General features: G+C 43.2%; 1 protein-coding gene across 1 annotated transcript; it reads right to left on the bottom strand.

Moving 5' to 3' along the window:
* Window positions 1-15,446: 15,446 nt before the first annotated feature.
* LOC137018584 (trace amine-associated receptor 13c-like) lies at window positions 15,447-16,418 on the bottom strand. Its single transcript, XM_067383255.1, has one exon. It carries the CDS (start codon window positions 16,416-16,418, stop codon window positions 15,447-15,449), a length of 972 nt encoding a protein of 323 aa, XP_067239356.1.
* Between the last annotated feature and the right edge of the window lie 1,417 nt (window positions 16,419-17,835).

Below are 17,835 nucleotides of genomic sequence, written 5' to 3'. Positions count from 1 at the left end.
CCGCACAGCAGGGCACTTGGGTAATGCAGCCGCAGAAAACACCACTCTTCCATTCCAATAAGAACATCAAACAGGTTCTCCCCACTCAGTGAAACATCCACTGGGAATCCTGTTGAAAGTGCCCTAGTTATTGGCGATTCTATTACACGGAACTTGAAAATAAAGACACCAGCCACCATAGTCACATGTTTGCCAGGAGCGAGAGCACCTGACATCAAAGCAAATTTAAAAGTGCTGGCTAATGCTAATGATGTTCAACTTTGCCAGTCGGAGATCACTAAAATGAACATTAAAGAGGTGTGTGAACTCGCAAGTACAATGTCAGGAGAAGTAATTTGATATCTGCCTGTCCTGATCTTTGCCTGTTTCCTGACTACGACTCTGCCTGTCCCTTGCTGTTCCTGTTTGCCCCTGTTCGACCCAGCCTGTACGACTATGCTCACTTTAAATAAAAGCTTGCAAATGGATCTCTGCCTGAGTCCCGATTCGTTACAGAAGACTTCGCCGCCACCACAATCCAGCAGCTTTCCCGGAGAGCATTTGTACGGTATGGACATTGCTCAATTGTTGTTGTGGAGTACGCAGGGCACACGATCGTTAGAGGAATATGTGAAGGAATAGTTGGACATTGCTTACCTCTCTGATCTGCCTGACTGCGCACTGATTGACTTTTTTTGTGATGGAATAAATTAAAGACGAGAGGGACCGCGTTCATCACTTAGCAGCTTTATGGACTATGCGTTGTTGTCTGTTGGTTCTCTGTTTACTGTGGGGGTCGCGGAGGAATGCGACACCATGGTGAATCACGTAATGGCCGCCGCGTCAAGGAACACGCACAAAATGGCGGCTACCATCACTGTTCGCCCAGAGCAACGTCACGTCTCTAGATCAGTCAGAAAGCGGAGAGGATTGCGTTCCAGTGTGGCTGATCCACCGCTGACTTCAGCACGAGCGGCTGGCATTCCTAAGCAGCCGCCGGCCGCTTCACTCTCAAGCCAGCCGGACGCTTCACACGTGAGCTCGCCGGTTGCAACACACTCAAATTCACCGGTTGCAACGCACTCAAATTCGCCAGTTACAACGCATTCAAGTTTGCCGGTCGCAACGCACTCAAGCGCCCTGGATGCGATGGACAAGATGGCTGCTTTGCCAGTGCCCACGGGCAAGATGGCCACCCCTTCGGTGCTTAAGGATGTAGGGGGCATTCCAGCCATTGAGTCCGCTCCAGAACCCGCTCCAACCAGAGAACCATTGCCTCACCCTCGGAAGAGGAGGAGGAAGAAGGCTTCTTCCATTCTTCAAGGCTCAGAAGCCTTTCAAGAGCCCGCTGTGGGTCCGGAGACTATTCCTGTTTTACGATCCTTTGCTGCCTACCTCTGACCTGTGCCTTGTATACCAACCTGTGAGTGATATCTGCCTGTCCTGATGTTTACCTGTTTCCTGACTACGACTCTGCCTGTCCCTTGCTGTTCCTGTTTGCCCCTGTTCGACCCAGCCTGTACGACTATGCTCACTTTAAATAAAAGCTTGCAAATGGATCTCTGCCTGAGTCCCGATTCGTTACAACAGGCCACCAGGACACCATACAGACTTTATCAAAGAATTAGCTGATTTTCTATCGGAGTTAGTACTAGCTGCAGATAAAGTCCTTGTTGGTGGTGATTTTAATATCCATGTAGATAATAAAAAAGACTCATTGGGATTGGAATTTACAGACATTCTAAACTCTATTGGTGTTAGACATGTGTCAGGACCCACTCATTGTTGTAATCATACTTTAGATCTAATATTGTCACATGGAATCGATATTGATGCCGTTGAAATTCTGCAGCAGAGTGACAACATCTCAGATCATTATCTAGTCTCGTGTATACTACATTTTGTCAAGGCGGTTAAACTGCCTCCCTGCCATAAATATGGTAGAACCATCACTTCTTCCCTTAAAGATCGCTTTGTAAATAATCTTCCTGATCAGTTTCATCGCCTTAGCATACCAGACAGATTAGAAGACCTTGATGTTGCAACAGAAACTATTGCCTCTGTCTTTTCCAGCACATTAGACTCAGTTGCTCCTTTACGTTTAAAAAAGATTAAGGAAATTAATCCAACGCATTGGTACAATGAGCACACTAGGGCCCTAAAGGTAGCAGCCAGAAAAATGGAGCGCAGCTGGAAGAAAACAAAGCTAGAATTATTTCGCATTTCGTGGAGACAGAGAATGATTGAGTACAGAAAGGCCTTAAAAAACTTAAAAAAAATACTGAAAGAGATGCTTCCAGAGGTCATAGATCATCTTCTTAATATCGTCAATTCATCTTTATCACTAAGATATGTACCAAAAACTTTTAAGCTGGCTATTATTAAACCTCTTATTAAAAAAAACACAACTTGATCCTAGAGAATTTGTCAATTACAGGCCGATCTCAAATCTAACTTTTCTGTCAAAAATACTAGAAAAGGCAGTATCATCACAACCTAAACTCTGGAACAATCTTCCTAGCATTGTTCAGGAAGCAGACACACTGTCAGTTTAAGTCTAGACTAAAAACGCATCTCTTTAACCTGGCATACACAACACATTATCAATTTATATTTTCAAATCTGTTAAAGGATTATTAGGCTGCATAAATTAGGTCAGCCGGAACCGAGAACACTTCCTATAACACCAGATGTACTCATTACATCAGAAGAAGAATAGCATCTATGCTAATATTAGTCTTTCTGTTTATCCCGAGGTTTACCGTAGTCAACCGGATCCGGGCCATATCCAGGTGAGACAAAGGACCTGATGCACCCCTGAAGTATCAGCAGAGATTGAGTCAACTAGATCATCCACAGTTCCTCGTAACAAAGCACTGTTCACCAGAGGAGAACTGCCCGAGTTAAGAGTTGCTGTGCAGCCAAAAATATATACCAGTTATCAATGTAAAGCTGCACAATCTGCACTGTGAAAAGCGCTATATAAATAAAGGTGACTTGACTTGACCATCGGCAATTAGCCCATATCACCTGATGACATTTTGTCTTGGCTTCCTTTGCTATTTTGTTTTACAAACACACTGTTACAACTGGCAGAGAAAACAAAAAATATTTTCTAAATTGAGTTAGGATCAAAAGCCCAACTAATGGAAACACTATTTATCATAATGGTGACTTTAAATGAAACTAGAGCTACAGTAAACCCCTGTTAATTCTCAATAAGAACTTTTGGAGCTGTATGACAGAAATAAAGTCAAACAGAATGCCCAAGTGGCACCATTACACGCAGTAGACTGTGGGCCGGATCTGGGCCGACACAATTTTGCTATCTAGGTAAGAGCGCATATGCACTAATTTCTGCAAATTAATGTTTTTCCACAGGAATCATGATTCTAAAAATGTGTACTTTGTATTAATATTAATCCTAAATTTACAATAATATTTAAATTCAAATCCAAAGAAACTGAATAAGTAAGTGTTTCTTAGTAATAATTATTTCTGAGTTACGATAAATCAAATAGAAATGACATGAAGACAAATACAGCCTATGGATATTCTGTCACACCGCATGGTTGTGGGAAAAACATGCAGGTGATGGAGCTTCACAGACAAGGACTTTAGTGACTTAACATAGGAGAACAATAAACACAGCACAATAAAGACGTATAACAATAACGTATACAAAGACGACAGCTGACAAAGACTAAGGGAGAACACAGGGAATATATACAGGTCAGACAAAAGGGCAAACAAGGCTTATTAACCAGAGACAGCGGGGACTAATTAACTCAAGTCAGGGTAACCAAGGGAACAAATTAGTGGTGGGAAAACTGAACAAAAGAACATGTGACACTGGGGAACATAAACACAGAACACTGACATTACTCCCCCGTCCTGGAAAGTGCGACCTCACACCTCAAAAGAGTCCAACTGGGGAGGGGGTGGGTGCTCTGGAGGTAAGGGAGCCTCCAGAGCGGTGCCATGGCAGATCAGGCAGTTCGGGGGGCCATTGTGGGTTAGGCAGTTTGGGGGTCCCAGAGTGGCGCCGGTAACTCAGGGGGCCATGGTGGTGCAGCCCCTATGGCCACGGTTATATGGCGCCCCCCCAAAAAATTCTTGGGAAGAGCTATGGGTGTCACGGGAAATACAAGTAGATGCAAGAGCAAGTTAAATAATCTCATTTATTGAGCTTCACACACATATGGGTCAAAATATGTGGCAGACAGCAGGGGAGCGGTGACAGAGGGACTTCGACGGGCCGTGGATCAGGTGGGTGAAGATCTTGCTGGAAGTCCAAGTGAGTGAAGATCGTGCTGGGGTCTGTGGATGTGAGGAGAGCCATGAAGAATCCGACGAGGAACAACTGACAGGAACAAAATGCCACGAAGACTCCAATCCAGATGGAAGCACACACAAGGAACAGAGGGAACAAGACAGGGTTCTCCAAACAACAATCTGACAAACACGGGACGAAAAACAGGGCATTAAATAGGCTAAGGTGATTAGAAACAGCTGCCGCTGATCAGACAATCAGCCGCGACGCCCACATGAAACAATCGACGTGACAGGACATACACACACACAGACAACAGAGTGAGACAGCTGATCGCCAACCGTGACAATGGGTTTCTGGGCTGGAGCGGGGTCTGGAGCAGGCTTTCAGGCTGAAGCGGAGTCTGTAGTGGACTCAGGGACTGGAGCTGAGTCTGGAATTGATTCAGGGACTAGAGCCCTCCCTGGACTTGGCACAGGAACTGGAGCCCTCTCTGGACTCTTTTCAGGGGCTGAAGCCATCACTGGATGCTGGTCAGTGGCTGGAGCCTTCACTGGATGCTGGACAGTGGCTGGAGACATCACTGGATGCTGGTCAGGTGCTGGAGCCATTGTGTGGGTGGCCCAAATGCACACAATTGCCAGTGTTATCATCAACACTACAACATCCCCTGGGCTAGGAATGGGCTCAGGGACTGGAGTGAGCACAGTAACTGGACTCTGGTTGAGGAAGGGAGTCGCCTCTGGACTCATGCTCTGACCAGAAGTCAATTGGCCATTGGTGCTCCGTAGGTTCTGGTGAGGACTTAGGCGTGGCAGTGGCCATCTTGACCGAGGGCTCAGGTGTGGTGGCGGCCATCTTGACCGATGGATCGGGCTTGGTGGCCATCTTCTGATGAGGCTCTGGAGTGGAGGCCATCTTGTGACGAGGCTCTGGAGTGGAGTCCATCTCACAACAAGGCTCTGGAGTGGAGGTCATCTTGCAATGAGGCTCTGGATAGGCGGCCATCAGGATCCCTGAACTGAGGACGTGGGGAAGTGCTGAAGGGCAGAAATGGACCGATTCATTGGAGGGGTATGTGGAGGGAGCCAGTGGGGAGTGAGATGACCAGGCCACTTGTGTTTCTGATGGGGCTGGAGGAGGTTGATACTTCTCTGCTTTAACTTCTTCAACTTCAAAATTTGATCCATTTAAATATAGAATGAGATTAATGGACTCGACTAGAGAGAGATAACAAGTAGGTTCACTATAACGAATGGTATCCTCATCCAGGCCCATCAGAAAACAAGCAATAAGGGAAGCATCAGGCCAGTCCACCTGACAAGAGAGGTCAGAAAACTCCTCCACATACCTCTCCAACGTATGACCACTCTGCCTTAAGCCCCACAGGTGGTCCTCAGTCAGGTAGGTGTTGTTTTGATTGGTTGTTGTCACACCGCATTGTTGTGGGAAACACACGCAGACGATGGAGCTTCACAGACAAGGATTTTATTGACTAAATATAGGAGAACAATAAACACAGCACAATATAGACATATAACATCTCAGGTTAGGTATGTAACCATAGTTCCCTGAGAACAAACTAGCACAAACCAGCCTGGGGCTGATCCTCAACGGGAGGCCTCATGGAAGCTTTCAACCAATGATCAGCTTAGGGAGCTAAGCACTATTACCAAAACAACCCTAGCAGGGGAGTACAAAGCTCAACCTAACAGATAGACCATACTGTAGGCACATAATCATGGGGGCCAGAGAGGGGGCTACAACATGACAAAAGTTCTACGTTGAGTAGAGACTATATAATATGCTAAAATACTTAGTCACAACAGTGGAAAGTCCAAGGGCAGCCTGACAAGGCCGCACACTTTGAACATCTATCTTGCTGGAAGCAAGAATAAACCACATGACTTCAGTAACAGCATATAAGACTGTAAAGTGCCCACATAACAGTCCACCTAACACAATCCAATGAGCAGTGTACTCGGTAAAAGAACCTTTTTACTCTTTAAAGCAAGAGGAGTACAACATACACCATCATGAACTCAGGGAGGCCCAAAAACCGGGCCTACAACTTCAGTCAGACACATGCCGTCAGCTCGTGGCAGTGCAACTACAGGGAGGTTAATAAGTCACCTGGGGCCTTGGCCAACTAACTCTCGCAGTGAGAGGAGTACACTATTACATACACCAGAATGTTCTAAAAAGGAGGCCCCGAGAGCCTACTACTTGTAAACACGTGGCGTTAGTCTAGTGGCCACTAAAGTTCAAGGAGCAAAATAGAACCAACGTATTTACGAGGTAGCTACTTAGCTCCACTAGAGCTAAAGGATAAACATAAACCATGCTCAAGGAAGCAAATGTAGAAAACTGAACCGCAGTAAGGTTAATACAAAAACTCACCCTGAGAGGTCAGCCACTCAGAAACGTACTCAGTAAATATGCTCTCAAAGTGAGAGGAGTACACAACCGAACTCCAACATGCTTCACAGGAGGCCTTGAAGGCCTACAACTTGTAAACCCGTGGCATCAGCTAGTGGCAATCACGACCACACCAATGGTGATGGGTCTTACAAAACCAACACAGAACTGTGCCAACATGTAATCTGAAAGGAGGCCTAAACGGGGCCTACAACTCCAACCACACGTGGTGCCAGCTAGTGGTATAAAAAGGGACCAAGCTCAAAAGGGGACCAGTTTTAACCCAGCAGACAGCTGTGGGTAACTAGCTTTACACATTCCAACAGGCAACGTACCATAATTTACACAATTGCAAGGGTACAATGAAATGCTATCATGGTCTAAGGGAGGCCTGCAAGGCCTACTACCTCAAACAGACACAAGCATAAACCTGTGGCAGTGCTAAACTACATGAGCAAAACTCATGACCATATACCAACAACACTTGTAAACACAAGCTGCACCCTAGAAGGAGGCTGAATCCATTAGAGCCTACAACTCCTACAGTTATATGCAATATAGCTGTTGTGGCAATGATCAACTACCGGGAGCTAACAGAAACCAAACTGAAAGTGAGGCTCTCTACACTCAACCTGAATATGCAATCCAGCAGGTGATGCACTCAGTGAAACACACAAACCCTAACCGAGGAGAACAATAGTCACCACGCTCTTAAATAGAGGTTAACATAATCCTACTATTATGAGATATTATGAGGTGCTAACCTGTGGCAGCACTAGAGTAAAGCTCACATACATGTAAGGCAAAAACTGTAACTTATTAATGTAAATGCATGCCATCCTAAAGAGGATAAATGCTCTCACCAAACAGAATTAAAGATCTGTACTGAACCCTAGAGGACGGAAGCTAAAAATGCTAACACCGTAACTCAAACTTGAATGTAAATTCAAGGGGCTCAGGGGAAAGACAAATTCATAGCATGAATAAAGTTCTAAAGAGTGGGGCCTAGCATACACTGCATAAACTTATCTATGCAAAGATAAGGGCCTACCACTTGAGAAACAGCACCAGGGAGGCTAATAACAGCCTGCTACCTTAGCTGTTAACCTCAGTCATTGCACCTAAATAAATAAGGGGAATGGGCATACGGCCTAACAACTCCCTCAGGAGGAGGCCAGGACTAGGAACTATACAACGTAACAAGGGATAGTAATTACAGAGGGTGATTATAACAATAAACACCTAACCTTTCTCTAGCCTGGGCCGCTAAGCTGTGGCCTACCGGGCCACACACCTAGCAAAGCCTGGGCTTCACTCTAAATCTTCACAGATAAGAGGAAATAAAGCGAAGCTCAACAAGTCAACAATGCCAGGCGGCCAATAAAGGCCATCCTAGACATAAATAACTGAAGTGACGAGTGCTAACTCAAACTATTCTAACAAACACTGGCTGAGAAGCTACTCTATACACAGGTGGCTAAATGGTGGGCATTTTGTGGCCTGCATAGAAATCATTCTAGCCAGCCTAACAACTTCAGTTTGCCAAAAACCCCTACATTTTTATGGCTACATGCTCAGGAAAAACTATACAGGAAAAAACAAGGTCAACATATTTATGTAGTGAACAGCACATTCTAAGGCCCAGGTTATGGCCGGGCCCCTCTCTGTCCATAACAGCAGACAAAGGTTTGCTACATTTTGATTGGATCTTGGTGGCCTAACAGAAACAAACTGTCCTACGCCATCAGATAAAGATGGAAGGACAACATCCAGACCTCTCTTAGAGGGTAAGAAGAAGACCTCTTGTACCAAGCCTGGGAAGGACAAGACTTCTCATTGGTCCACAGGCAGTTAACTATGTTTGAAAACCTTAGAACTGATGCAAAGTACACATCCATTTCATACTTATTCACAGAAATAAGTATTCTGAGTGACAGCTATTTGTAGTGCAACCTCTGACGCAAATTCAGCTGTTAATGTACAATTGAATGTCAGTTCAATCTTTTTCCATCATGTTTAGTCTCTATTTGTTTAGAATATTGCCAAAGGTATTCTGGTGGTGGTTTGGAAAGTGAGAAATGCATAGGTAAACTTTAAAGACACTGTAAAGACTTCCAAATGTGTGCTTTATGCAAATGAGTTCCACAGGGGAGAGAAGGGTGGGCCACACTGTGTGTGTCCCCTCTGATGCCAGCAGCCAATCACAGCACTCGAATAGAGAAGCGCCAAATTGCAATCTCCTCCTCATCGGAAAGGGATAAAGGTACCCTTTCAACAGACACTCCTTGTTCTGAGTCTCCCATCGGGTGAGACATAACAGATATTGTTCTGAGTCCTGGCTTGCGAAGCTGAGACACAACAGATACATCATTCTGAGTCTGCCCTGCGAAGGGAGAAGACATAACAGATATACTGTTCTGAGCCTATGGTCCATCCAGAAGAGACAACAACAGATCCCATGATCTGAGCCTACAGCTTGTGAGGCAGCAACAGAGACGATCACGTTCTGAGCCTCTAGCTTGTGAGGAAAGAGAAATCAACAAACACTACGTTCAGAGTTTCTGTCCAGCGAGACATTAACGACATCTGCAACAAGGTTAAGCTCAGGAGAGCAAACCTTCACTCCAAGGTACCTTCATCTGCGTGTTCCAGATGGTTATGGACCTTCTGCACCTACACCGGAGCCTCATCTGCGTGTTCCAAATTTTAGGACCCTTTGGTGCTCCAGGAGATCAGCATCCAACAGAGCTTTGTGTTAAAACAGATTCTGGCTCCTCTCTCCACTGCACTGTCGCCCAGCACAACCAGTGGAAGACGTCACCGTCATCGGACTCAACCACGTGGAACGTAAATATCACTTAACCAAACCTCTTTCCAGAGACCTTGGCATTGTTGTATATTATCAGTATATAATTTCCATTAGATGTAATATAGCTGATGTTAGTTAATAACAAATAATCTTTCGTTTATTTGTTTGATGCATAATAAGGTTCTCCACCTTATTATTTTCAGAGAAACAGTTTATCTTTCCATAAGATAGCGTAACTCTTCCATAGCCACACTCAACTTAATCACTTGTATTCTATGTATCTTATGCACTTTATTCCTTTATCATCAATGGTATTCATTTGGCAGTTGTGTTATTCTTTTTTATCTTTTTGTTAATAAAATTTATTTTATTACACTTGTGTCTTCCTTGTGCTGATAATACAGAAAAGGTTCTACAAGTTAGCAATATCACCTTTCATCTTTCAAATAAATCAGCTGACCAATTTACATAAATTCTAAATGAATGAAAAGCCCCTGTTGAGAGTGTTCTCATACTGCCAAGGTAAAAGACCTTGACTGGTGCCCTGAACTAGGGAAAAAGGGGGAAGTGGTCATCTGATGTACTCATAACCACACCTTAAGACACGTTTGATCCAAAATCACAACGTCAGCGGTGACATGAGTTCCAATCCCTAATTTACTTCGCGCCCTTGGATAGACAAAGTAAAAATCACTACATTTAGAACATAAATATAGACCCAGCTTACCTTCCTGCAGCTCGAAGACAGAAGACTCCTCCTCCTCATTTCTTTTCATAAAGAAGGATGGAATCTAAGGTTCTTTTAAAGCCTAAAAGAGCCTCTTCACTACCAAGCCAGAAAGCAGGCCTTCAGAAAAAATTTTCATCATGGGCCCAACTGTCAGCCTAACTGTTAGAAGTGCCTGAGCATGTTAACAGAATCCAAAAAATCCCCAGGAGGTGGAGGAAGAAGGGGCGAGGGTAACTGTACAGTTGCCCTTGCAAGAGAGGGGATTGATCACTGGTGCTGCTGGCGCCTGTGTTCGATCACCTCCCTCAGATCCTGCTTCTCCTCAGGTCCCACCGCTTCTGCGACTTGCTCCTAGGAGGAGGAGGTGCTCGAGCGGCGACACTGGACTACTGGCCCTGCCTCTTAGCCTCAGCTCGAGACGGGCCAGGACCTCCCAGCTGTCTGGGCCCAGATTCAGATCTCAGTGGGATGCAGGTTCTAAACGCTGATGAGCGCGCCTAGATGGAGGTACTGAAAAGTTCAGAGGGCGAAATCGGGGCATTGAGGAGAAAGCCCTTCTCTTTCTGAGAACCGCTCGTCAAGCCATCGGCATGCAATTTCTTTCATGCTCCCAAGGCAGCTGCAGCCTGCCAGAATCACGTTCCATAAACTCCAGTAACTCAGCATACGCTGGGCAGGGAGGCCTAGAGGAAGCAGCAGGCTCATCTGCTTCTTCCTCCACCACCATCTCATGCTCTCTGGGGCTGGCCGCCAGAAGAGCATTCCCTCCCGGATCTGACAACGTCAAAGACAGGACGTCATTGTCATCCAAAAGCTCATCCCTGTCAGCCACTGGGGGCTGAGAAAGATTTACACCTCTCTCAAACTCTGCGGCGAGCTCCACCTGCAAGCCCCATGATTTCAGCTGTTGCTCTGCCTCAGCACGAGTGGGGCCAGAACCACGGGTCATAGATGTTGACGCCTCTTCCCTTGAAAAGAGGGCCAAAAGAGAATGGAGCATTTTCATGGGAAGACGCTCACAATTAACACAGACAGTGCCCTCAAGCACTGTTCGTGCATGATCCCCGTTTTATAGCTTGTTTAAAACAACCCGCATATAAATTGCAAAAAGACTAACGAGCATACAGCAGCCTGCTGGATTTTTTAAAGATTTATTTTTGGCGTTTTTGCCTTTATTATGATAGGACAGTGATTAGACAGGAAGCTAAGTGGGAGAGGGATGGGATTGGAAAAGGACCACGAGCCAGGACTCGAACTTGGGTTGCCTGAAGCGCATAGGTGCTACATGTCAGCACGCTGCCTATGAGGCCATCGGCGCCGACCTGCTGGAGAAATTGTGTAGTTATCATGTTCTCCAACAGAGGGGGCTGTGCAGCTACTCTTGGTAGTGCGCACGGTGCTACTTCATGAGAAACATAATCTGGATCTGGACAAAGAGTATAGAACCCAAGAGGCATGTCGTGGAAATTCTCAATACAAATCTGACTTTACCACTGACAATTCAATACTCAGTAATTGTCAATACTCAGTAATACTACAGTATCTCAAGGTAATTCCCTTCTCGAATACTTCTAATACATTTCCAATACTTCGAGGTAATTCCCTTCCCAAAGTAAGGTGACGGCGTCCCGTCAAGAAGCTACTATCACTACCTCAATCACACATGAGCGCACAGGTCTTTAGCATCTATACACTCTCACCGTCCTTCTCAGGTGTACGCTGGTCCGACAGAGGATCATTAATACTAACTCAGAGTATTACAGCCTCACCCCGAGGGTGACTCTATAGTCTTCCAACACTATCACTGTCTCTGCTGTGGTCTTTTGAGCGTAGAATCTTTAGTACTTCTATTCCTTAGCTGCGCAGCATATATCTGACACGACTTCCAAGTTGCTCTTTGTAGAAATGAAGTTTTATTTACGCCAGGAGATCACTGGTCACAACAACCAAGTGAGTCTCAATGAATAGAAAGATACATGCACATTTAAGTCTTACAGTTGAGTAAAAATCAATGTCTTCATCACTGTGATTTGTTCTGGTGATTGGTTTGTAATGATCTAAGCTAATCATGTGACTGGTCTTTGACCTGAGCATCCTTAGTCTGCATTTTCTGTACATTTCATGTTGACATAAAATATTTCCATCACAGGCGATACTCTGATACTTTTTGGGCAACAGTCACTAGATGGCAATCCGTTAGCATGGCCACCATTATAGGGTGACCATAGAATCCTTCACATTTTACGCACCTAAAATCTGCGAATTTCACTGCCAAATTAGAAGTGCAAAAGAAAAGTTTTTAAATTAAGTCACAAGTAAATTGTTCCAACAGTAAATGTTGTATTTGTCACAGTTCCCCTCTGTCCCGGACTCCAACTCCCATGATCCTCCCTGCTCTACACCTGTTTGAACTTCCCTCATTAGCTCTCCCGCTCTCCTTGGATTCTCTGCACCTGTGTATTGTCATCAGCACATAATTTGGACTGTCCCTGCGTTCCAATGTCCATACTATCCACCCTAAATAGTATGTGAGATTAAAATAAGTGTGTCCCAAAGCATAGTATGTTGAAAAGAGTATGGCAAAAGTCCCCGGATGGTCTACTATTTCCGGTAGATTTTCGAAGTGTGGATCCGTGCACACTATAGAGGCTAATATTGCCCACAACCCATTGCGCATTGGACGAGGATTCAGTTCAGAACTACAAACACGAGTAAAAAGTGTTAAAAAACTACAAAACATGGCGGATATATGCAATCGACGCTGAGAGATTTGAGTGACTAATAATCAGTTTAACCTGATAGAAAATATATATGTAATGTTACCCGTGTTATTTTTCATCTGCAAATACCAATGTGGACTTTTATGAAGATCCGATAATGGCCATTAACTTTTAAATGCATCATTATGCATTAATATGAGGAGAGTTCTCCACATGAAAGACCCGCGACTGCAGATCAACGTGCTGCATTTCACTGCGATACGGTAGGAAATTAGCTAAATGAAATGTGGAGGAAGTAAGATGATTGACAGGCCAGTTTACGGTGACAGGATGCGACAGAGAGAAAAGACGCGATTGTATGACGTGTTAGTATGTCCCAAAGCTTGTCTACTCTTTTACTACACACTCAAAAGTAAGTACTTTTTGTTCACAGAAAGAGTACATACTTTTAGGGCGTAGTATAAGTAGGCGAATTGGAACGCAGCATCACTCCCTCCCTTACCCACTATGGCAGCCAACGGACTCTGACCAAGGCTCCGGATCCACCCTGGAGACCTCCGCATCTGCCTGCACTCCCCTCACTCTCGGTTAGGTTTCCAGGGCACCCTGCCCCCTTCCCCGGTTGTTCCATCTATGGCGCGAGGCCATGCCTACCGGGAGGGGGTGGTAATATCACAGTTCCCCTCTGTCCCAGACTCCAATTCCCATGATCCTCCCTGCTCCACACCTGTTTACACTTCCCTCATCAGCTATCCCGCTCTCCTTGGATTCCCTGCACCTGTGTATTGTCATCAGCACATAATTTGGACTTACTCCCTGCAATCCCGGTCCATTCTTGTCGTTAACATTGTTCTTTTGTTCCTGGATTTCTGCGTTAGCTGTTTTGTTACTTTGTTTAATAAATCACATATATTGTAGAAGTTCGATTTTTGTCTCATCCCTGCTGCAGCTACATGCATATATAACAGTATTGTCTTATATGTTTTATTTTACCAGTTGTGGAATCCAACCATTCAACCATCTGAGGTAGCGTAGTTAGCTTACTTTATTGAGTATTTCCATTTTATGCAACTTTACACATTTATTAATAGTAAATTAATAATTAATACATCATGTTTGCAGAGAACAATTTCGATCAGACCTAATGGAGTAATAGTAATAATAGTATCACTCCAATAGGTCTGAATTGAAATATATATGCTATTGTATGTTTTATTGGATCATGCTACAAACCTAACGATCTTATTTTAAAAGTCCACAAAAGTTCCGTAGTCACAACGCAGCAATTTCCATACACGTCTTAACTACGTGGTGAAGGTACACTCAGATATGAACAAATAAAAAATAAAATACACATACTTTGTGCTTAAAATGAGTCTAAAATACAAAATAATAGTTAAAAATAGTTAAAAGTTAAAACAGTTGAAATTTCTGTATACAGTAGCTAAAAACAGCTTGTGAAAATTAAAATATTAAATTCAATAATGTTAAAAAATATTTGTTAAATGCTGTTTTATATTTATCTTATTTTTTTTTTTTAATTTTTTGTAATGTGCTTTTTTAAAGTCACAGTAATGTTATAACAGGCATATTGTTTTGAACTGCTTTTACAGTAGACACTATTAATCATGTAAAAGTTTTTTTTGGTGAATTGTATTTAAACCAGAGCAAAAATTCTAATAATAAAACTAAATCATAATTATTAATGTAATAATAGATTATAAGGAACCCACAACAATTAAAACAAAAACATTCAAAAATGTATTATCCCTGTTTTTTAATAAATAGATAAATGAGATCTTGGAGATATTTTGACCACTCAAATAGGAAATGTTCCCAGTTTCCATTTCAGAAATCTTATTCAAAAATAGTTATCTACATGATGCCTGCTGCCTTTGGGCTCAGTGATGTTGAATTTAAAGACATGTTATGTTACATTGTGATGTAATGGTGTTTTCTGGAAGGGACTAAATAAAAAAGTATTTTTATCAACTGAAAGGCAGATGAAAAATATTTTTATTAAGTTAGATAGACTTTACATAACAGCTTCAGGATGTGTTTCAGTGTTGGTAACATGTCCCACACAAACTTGGTAATCGTCCCACATTTGGTTTGTTTGATGGTAGTCACCCTACATCTATGCTAATATTAATCTCTCTGTTTATCCTGTCTATTGTAGTCAGTCGGACCCGGGCCGTATCCAGATCAGATGGAGGACCTGCGCCTAGACATGACCAGAACGCATCCCTGAAGTGTCAGCAGAGATTGTGTCAACTAGACCATCCCCTGTGAAGGCCTCATTGACATGACAGCCAGTAGCACAGATCCCCATCAAACTGTTTCTATACCAGTATAATATCTCAATATTTTAGTACTCTGCTATTGGACTCAAAAAAAGTCAATGTATGTTACATGATCTGTATCTGACAAAATGTAGAATAAATACATTGACCTAAAGTATAATATGAAAAACATAATAAAAACAGAGAAGAAACATTCTGTCTTACATTCAATGGCTTACATCACATTCATCAGGGAGGAGTCTTTATTAAACACTTTAAATGTGAAGATTAATTTTATGCTTTTCTGAAACCAGGGAAAGAATAGGGCATAAATGATGGGATTAATGGTGGAGTTCAGAAGGTAAAATATTCCAGCAACATCTCTGACAAAAAAAAAGTAAGGATTACTGTATGGAATCACTAAAGAACAAATATAATATGGCAGTAAACACAGGAGAAACAAAAAGACCAGAATCCCCAGCAGAATTGCAGCTTTTCGCTCTGATTTGTCACTGACTCTGTTTTTAGAGGTGCTGTTGTGAACCTGAAGGGCTCTTATAGCAGTCGCATGTTTCTTAACAATGACAAAAACATGAGTGTATAATATTATGATGAGTGTACATGGCACAAGAAACACAACCAGGAGATCAATGAAGAATGAAACCTCATCTATAATAAGAACACATTTTCCTGGACACATGGCAGTGAAGTTTCCATTAATGAAGAGAAGAGTGAAGTTATAAAAGAGTAAAAATAACCAGTCAAATAAAGTTTCTCTGCAGATCACAGTGGGTAGGATTTTCTCTGAGTAAAAAAAAGGAAAACTTAAAGCCAAAAAACGATCAACTGCTATTAGAGCCACAGTGTGAATAGACACACTTGTTGCTTGATAATTCACAAAATTGAAAACTGAGCACATCACTGGTCCAGAAGTCCAACAAGACTCAATGACCCAAGATAGATGAAGTGGCATCACAAAAACTCCAACCAGCAGATCAGACACAGCCAAAGAGAGGATGAGGATGTTAGAAGGTGTGTGGAGCTGCTTGAAGTGACTAACAGAGATGATGACCAGCAGGTTTCCACACACGGACAGAAGAGACACAGCTGCTGCTGCCACATACAGAATCACATAGATGGAAATAGATCTCTCTGCACAGAAATATTCCTGACAGCCATCAGAAAGGTTCATTGCCTTAAGATGCATCATGAAGTATCCTTACTTGGAAGAAACATCCAAACAGAGTATCATTCTCTATGACTTCTCTCACACAAGGATTCATGGATTTAAATGAAACAGCTCTGAATTTAAAAAAAAAGTCACTCCTTGAGGCTCCACAATAAAGATGTGCTACAACCAACACTGCCTTTTATACACTTGACATGTTGACTCTTTCCAGAACCAGCAGCATCAAGGGAGAAGAACATACAGTTGGGAGATCCACTGATCCTGTTCATCTAGAAGAAAAAAGCTGAAGAGTGTCATATACAGTAGAACTCATTCAAAAACATTAGTGTGCTTAAATGAAGCATATGCCAACTCAAAAAATTATTTAATTAAATATTTGCAATGTACAGTATGATGTTTGCAAAAAAAAAAAAGAAAAAAAAAGAAAAAAAAAAAAAGAAAAAAGAATTCAACTACTTTTAAGTGGCCTTCCGATAAGACACAAATATCTACTACCCAGATAGCAACATTGTGTCAGCCCAGACCCGGCCCACACGGCAGTCTGCTCCTCTTTGCCAGGTTTAGGCCACAAGCATCAATAGTTACCATCAGCAGTTAGCCAATGTAGCTAACAACAGGCCTTCTGTCTTTCTGGCAGGGGGGGCATGGTTCAGCGAAGTCTGCAGCAGGAGAGAGCGTCGGGAGACGCGTGGTAAATGAGTAGGTTAAATGTAAATCACGAACACCTGTTTCTTATTCCAGTAATTCGCGCGGAGGCAGGATAAAACGCCAGGAAAACAGGAGTGTGTGAGAGAGAGAGAGGGACTGCTGACTGAGAGACACTGGGACTGAGCTGGAGAGCACTACTGGAGTGAAGCCCGTCTGTGGATGTGGATTGTTTATTGTGCGTTGCACAGACTTTTGTTTGGACATCTTGTTATTGAAATAAAGACTCAGTCAGCAGTCAAAGTCGACCATGTCCTCTTCCTTCTCTATGAACTTGATCTTATTACAGTCTTCCTCCCTTTTAAATGTAGGACCAGGAGAAGTTAAATCTGCTTTGCCCAGTCAGAACATTAGATGTGTATGTCCACAGTGCTGCCCTGTGGTGTAAATCTGATCAACTGTTTGTGTGTTTTGGGTCACCTAGGAATGAGTACCGAGCATCTAAGCAAAGAATAAGCAAGTGGGTAGTCGAGGCTCTCTCTCTTGCATATGGATTGCCTTTGCCAGCCTTCACCTTTAACTGTCCGGGCCCACTTAACAAGGAGTATGGCGGTTTCTAATGCCTTATTATCAGGGGCTTCTTTTCAAGATGTATGTGATGCGGCGGGCTGGTCCTCTCATACACATTTGTCAGGTTTTACAACCTAGATCTGGGCTCCACCATGGTGTCCCAGGTGCTTTTTTCTTAGTTGTTTCCACTTGAATTCTTGACATTAATAACATATTAACT

This window comes from Chanodichthys erythropterus, chromosome 4 (assembly GCF_024489055.1).
Source record: "Chanodichthys erythropterus isolate Z2021 chromosome 4, ASM2448905v1, whole genome shotgun sequence".
Taxonomy (NCBI): Eukaryota; Metazoa; Chordata; class Actinopteri; order Cypriniformes; family Xenocyprididae; genus Chanodichthys; species Chanodichthys erythropterus.
This window is presented reverse-complemented; position numbering and strand designations above follow the sequence as displayed.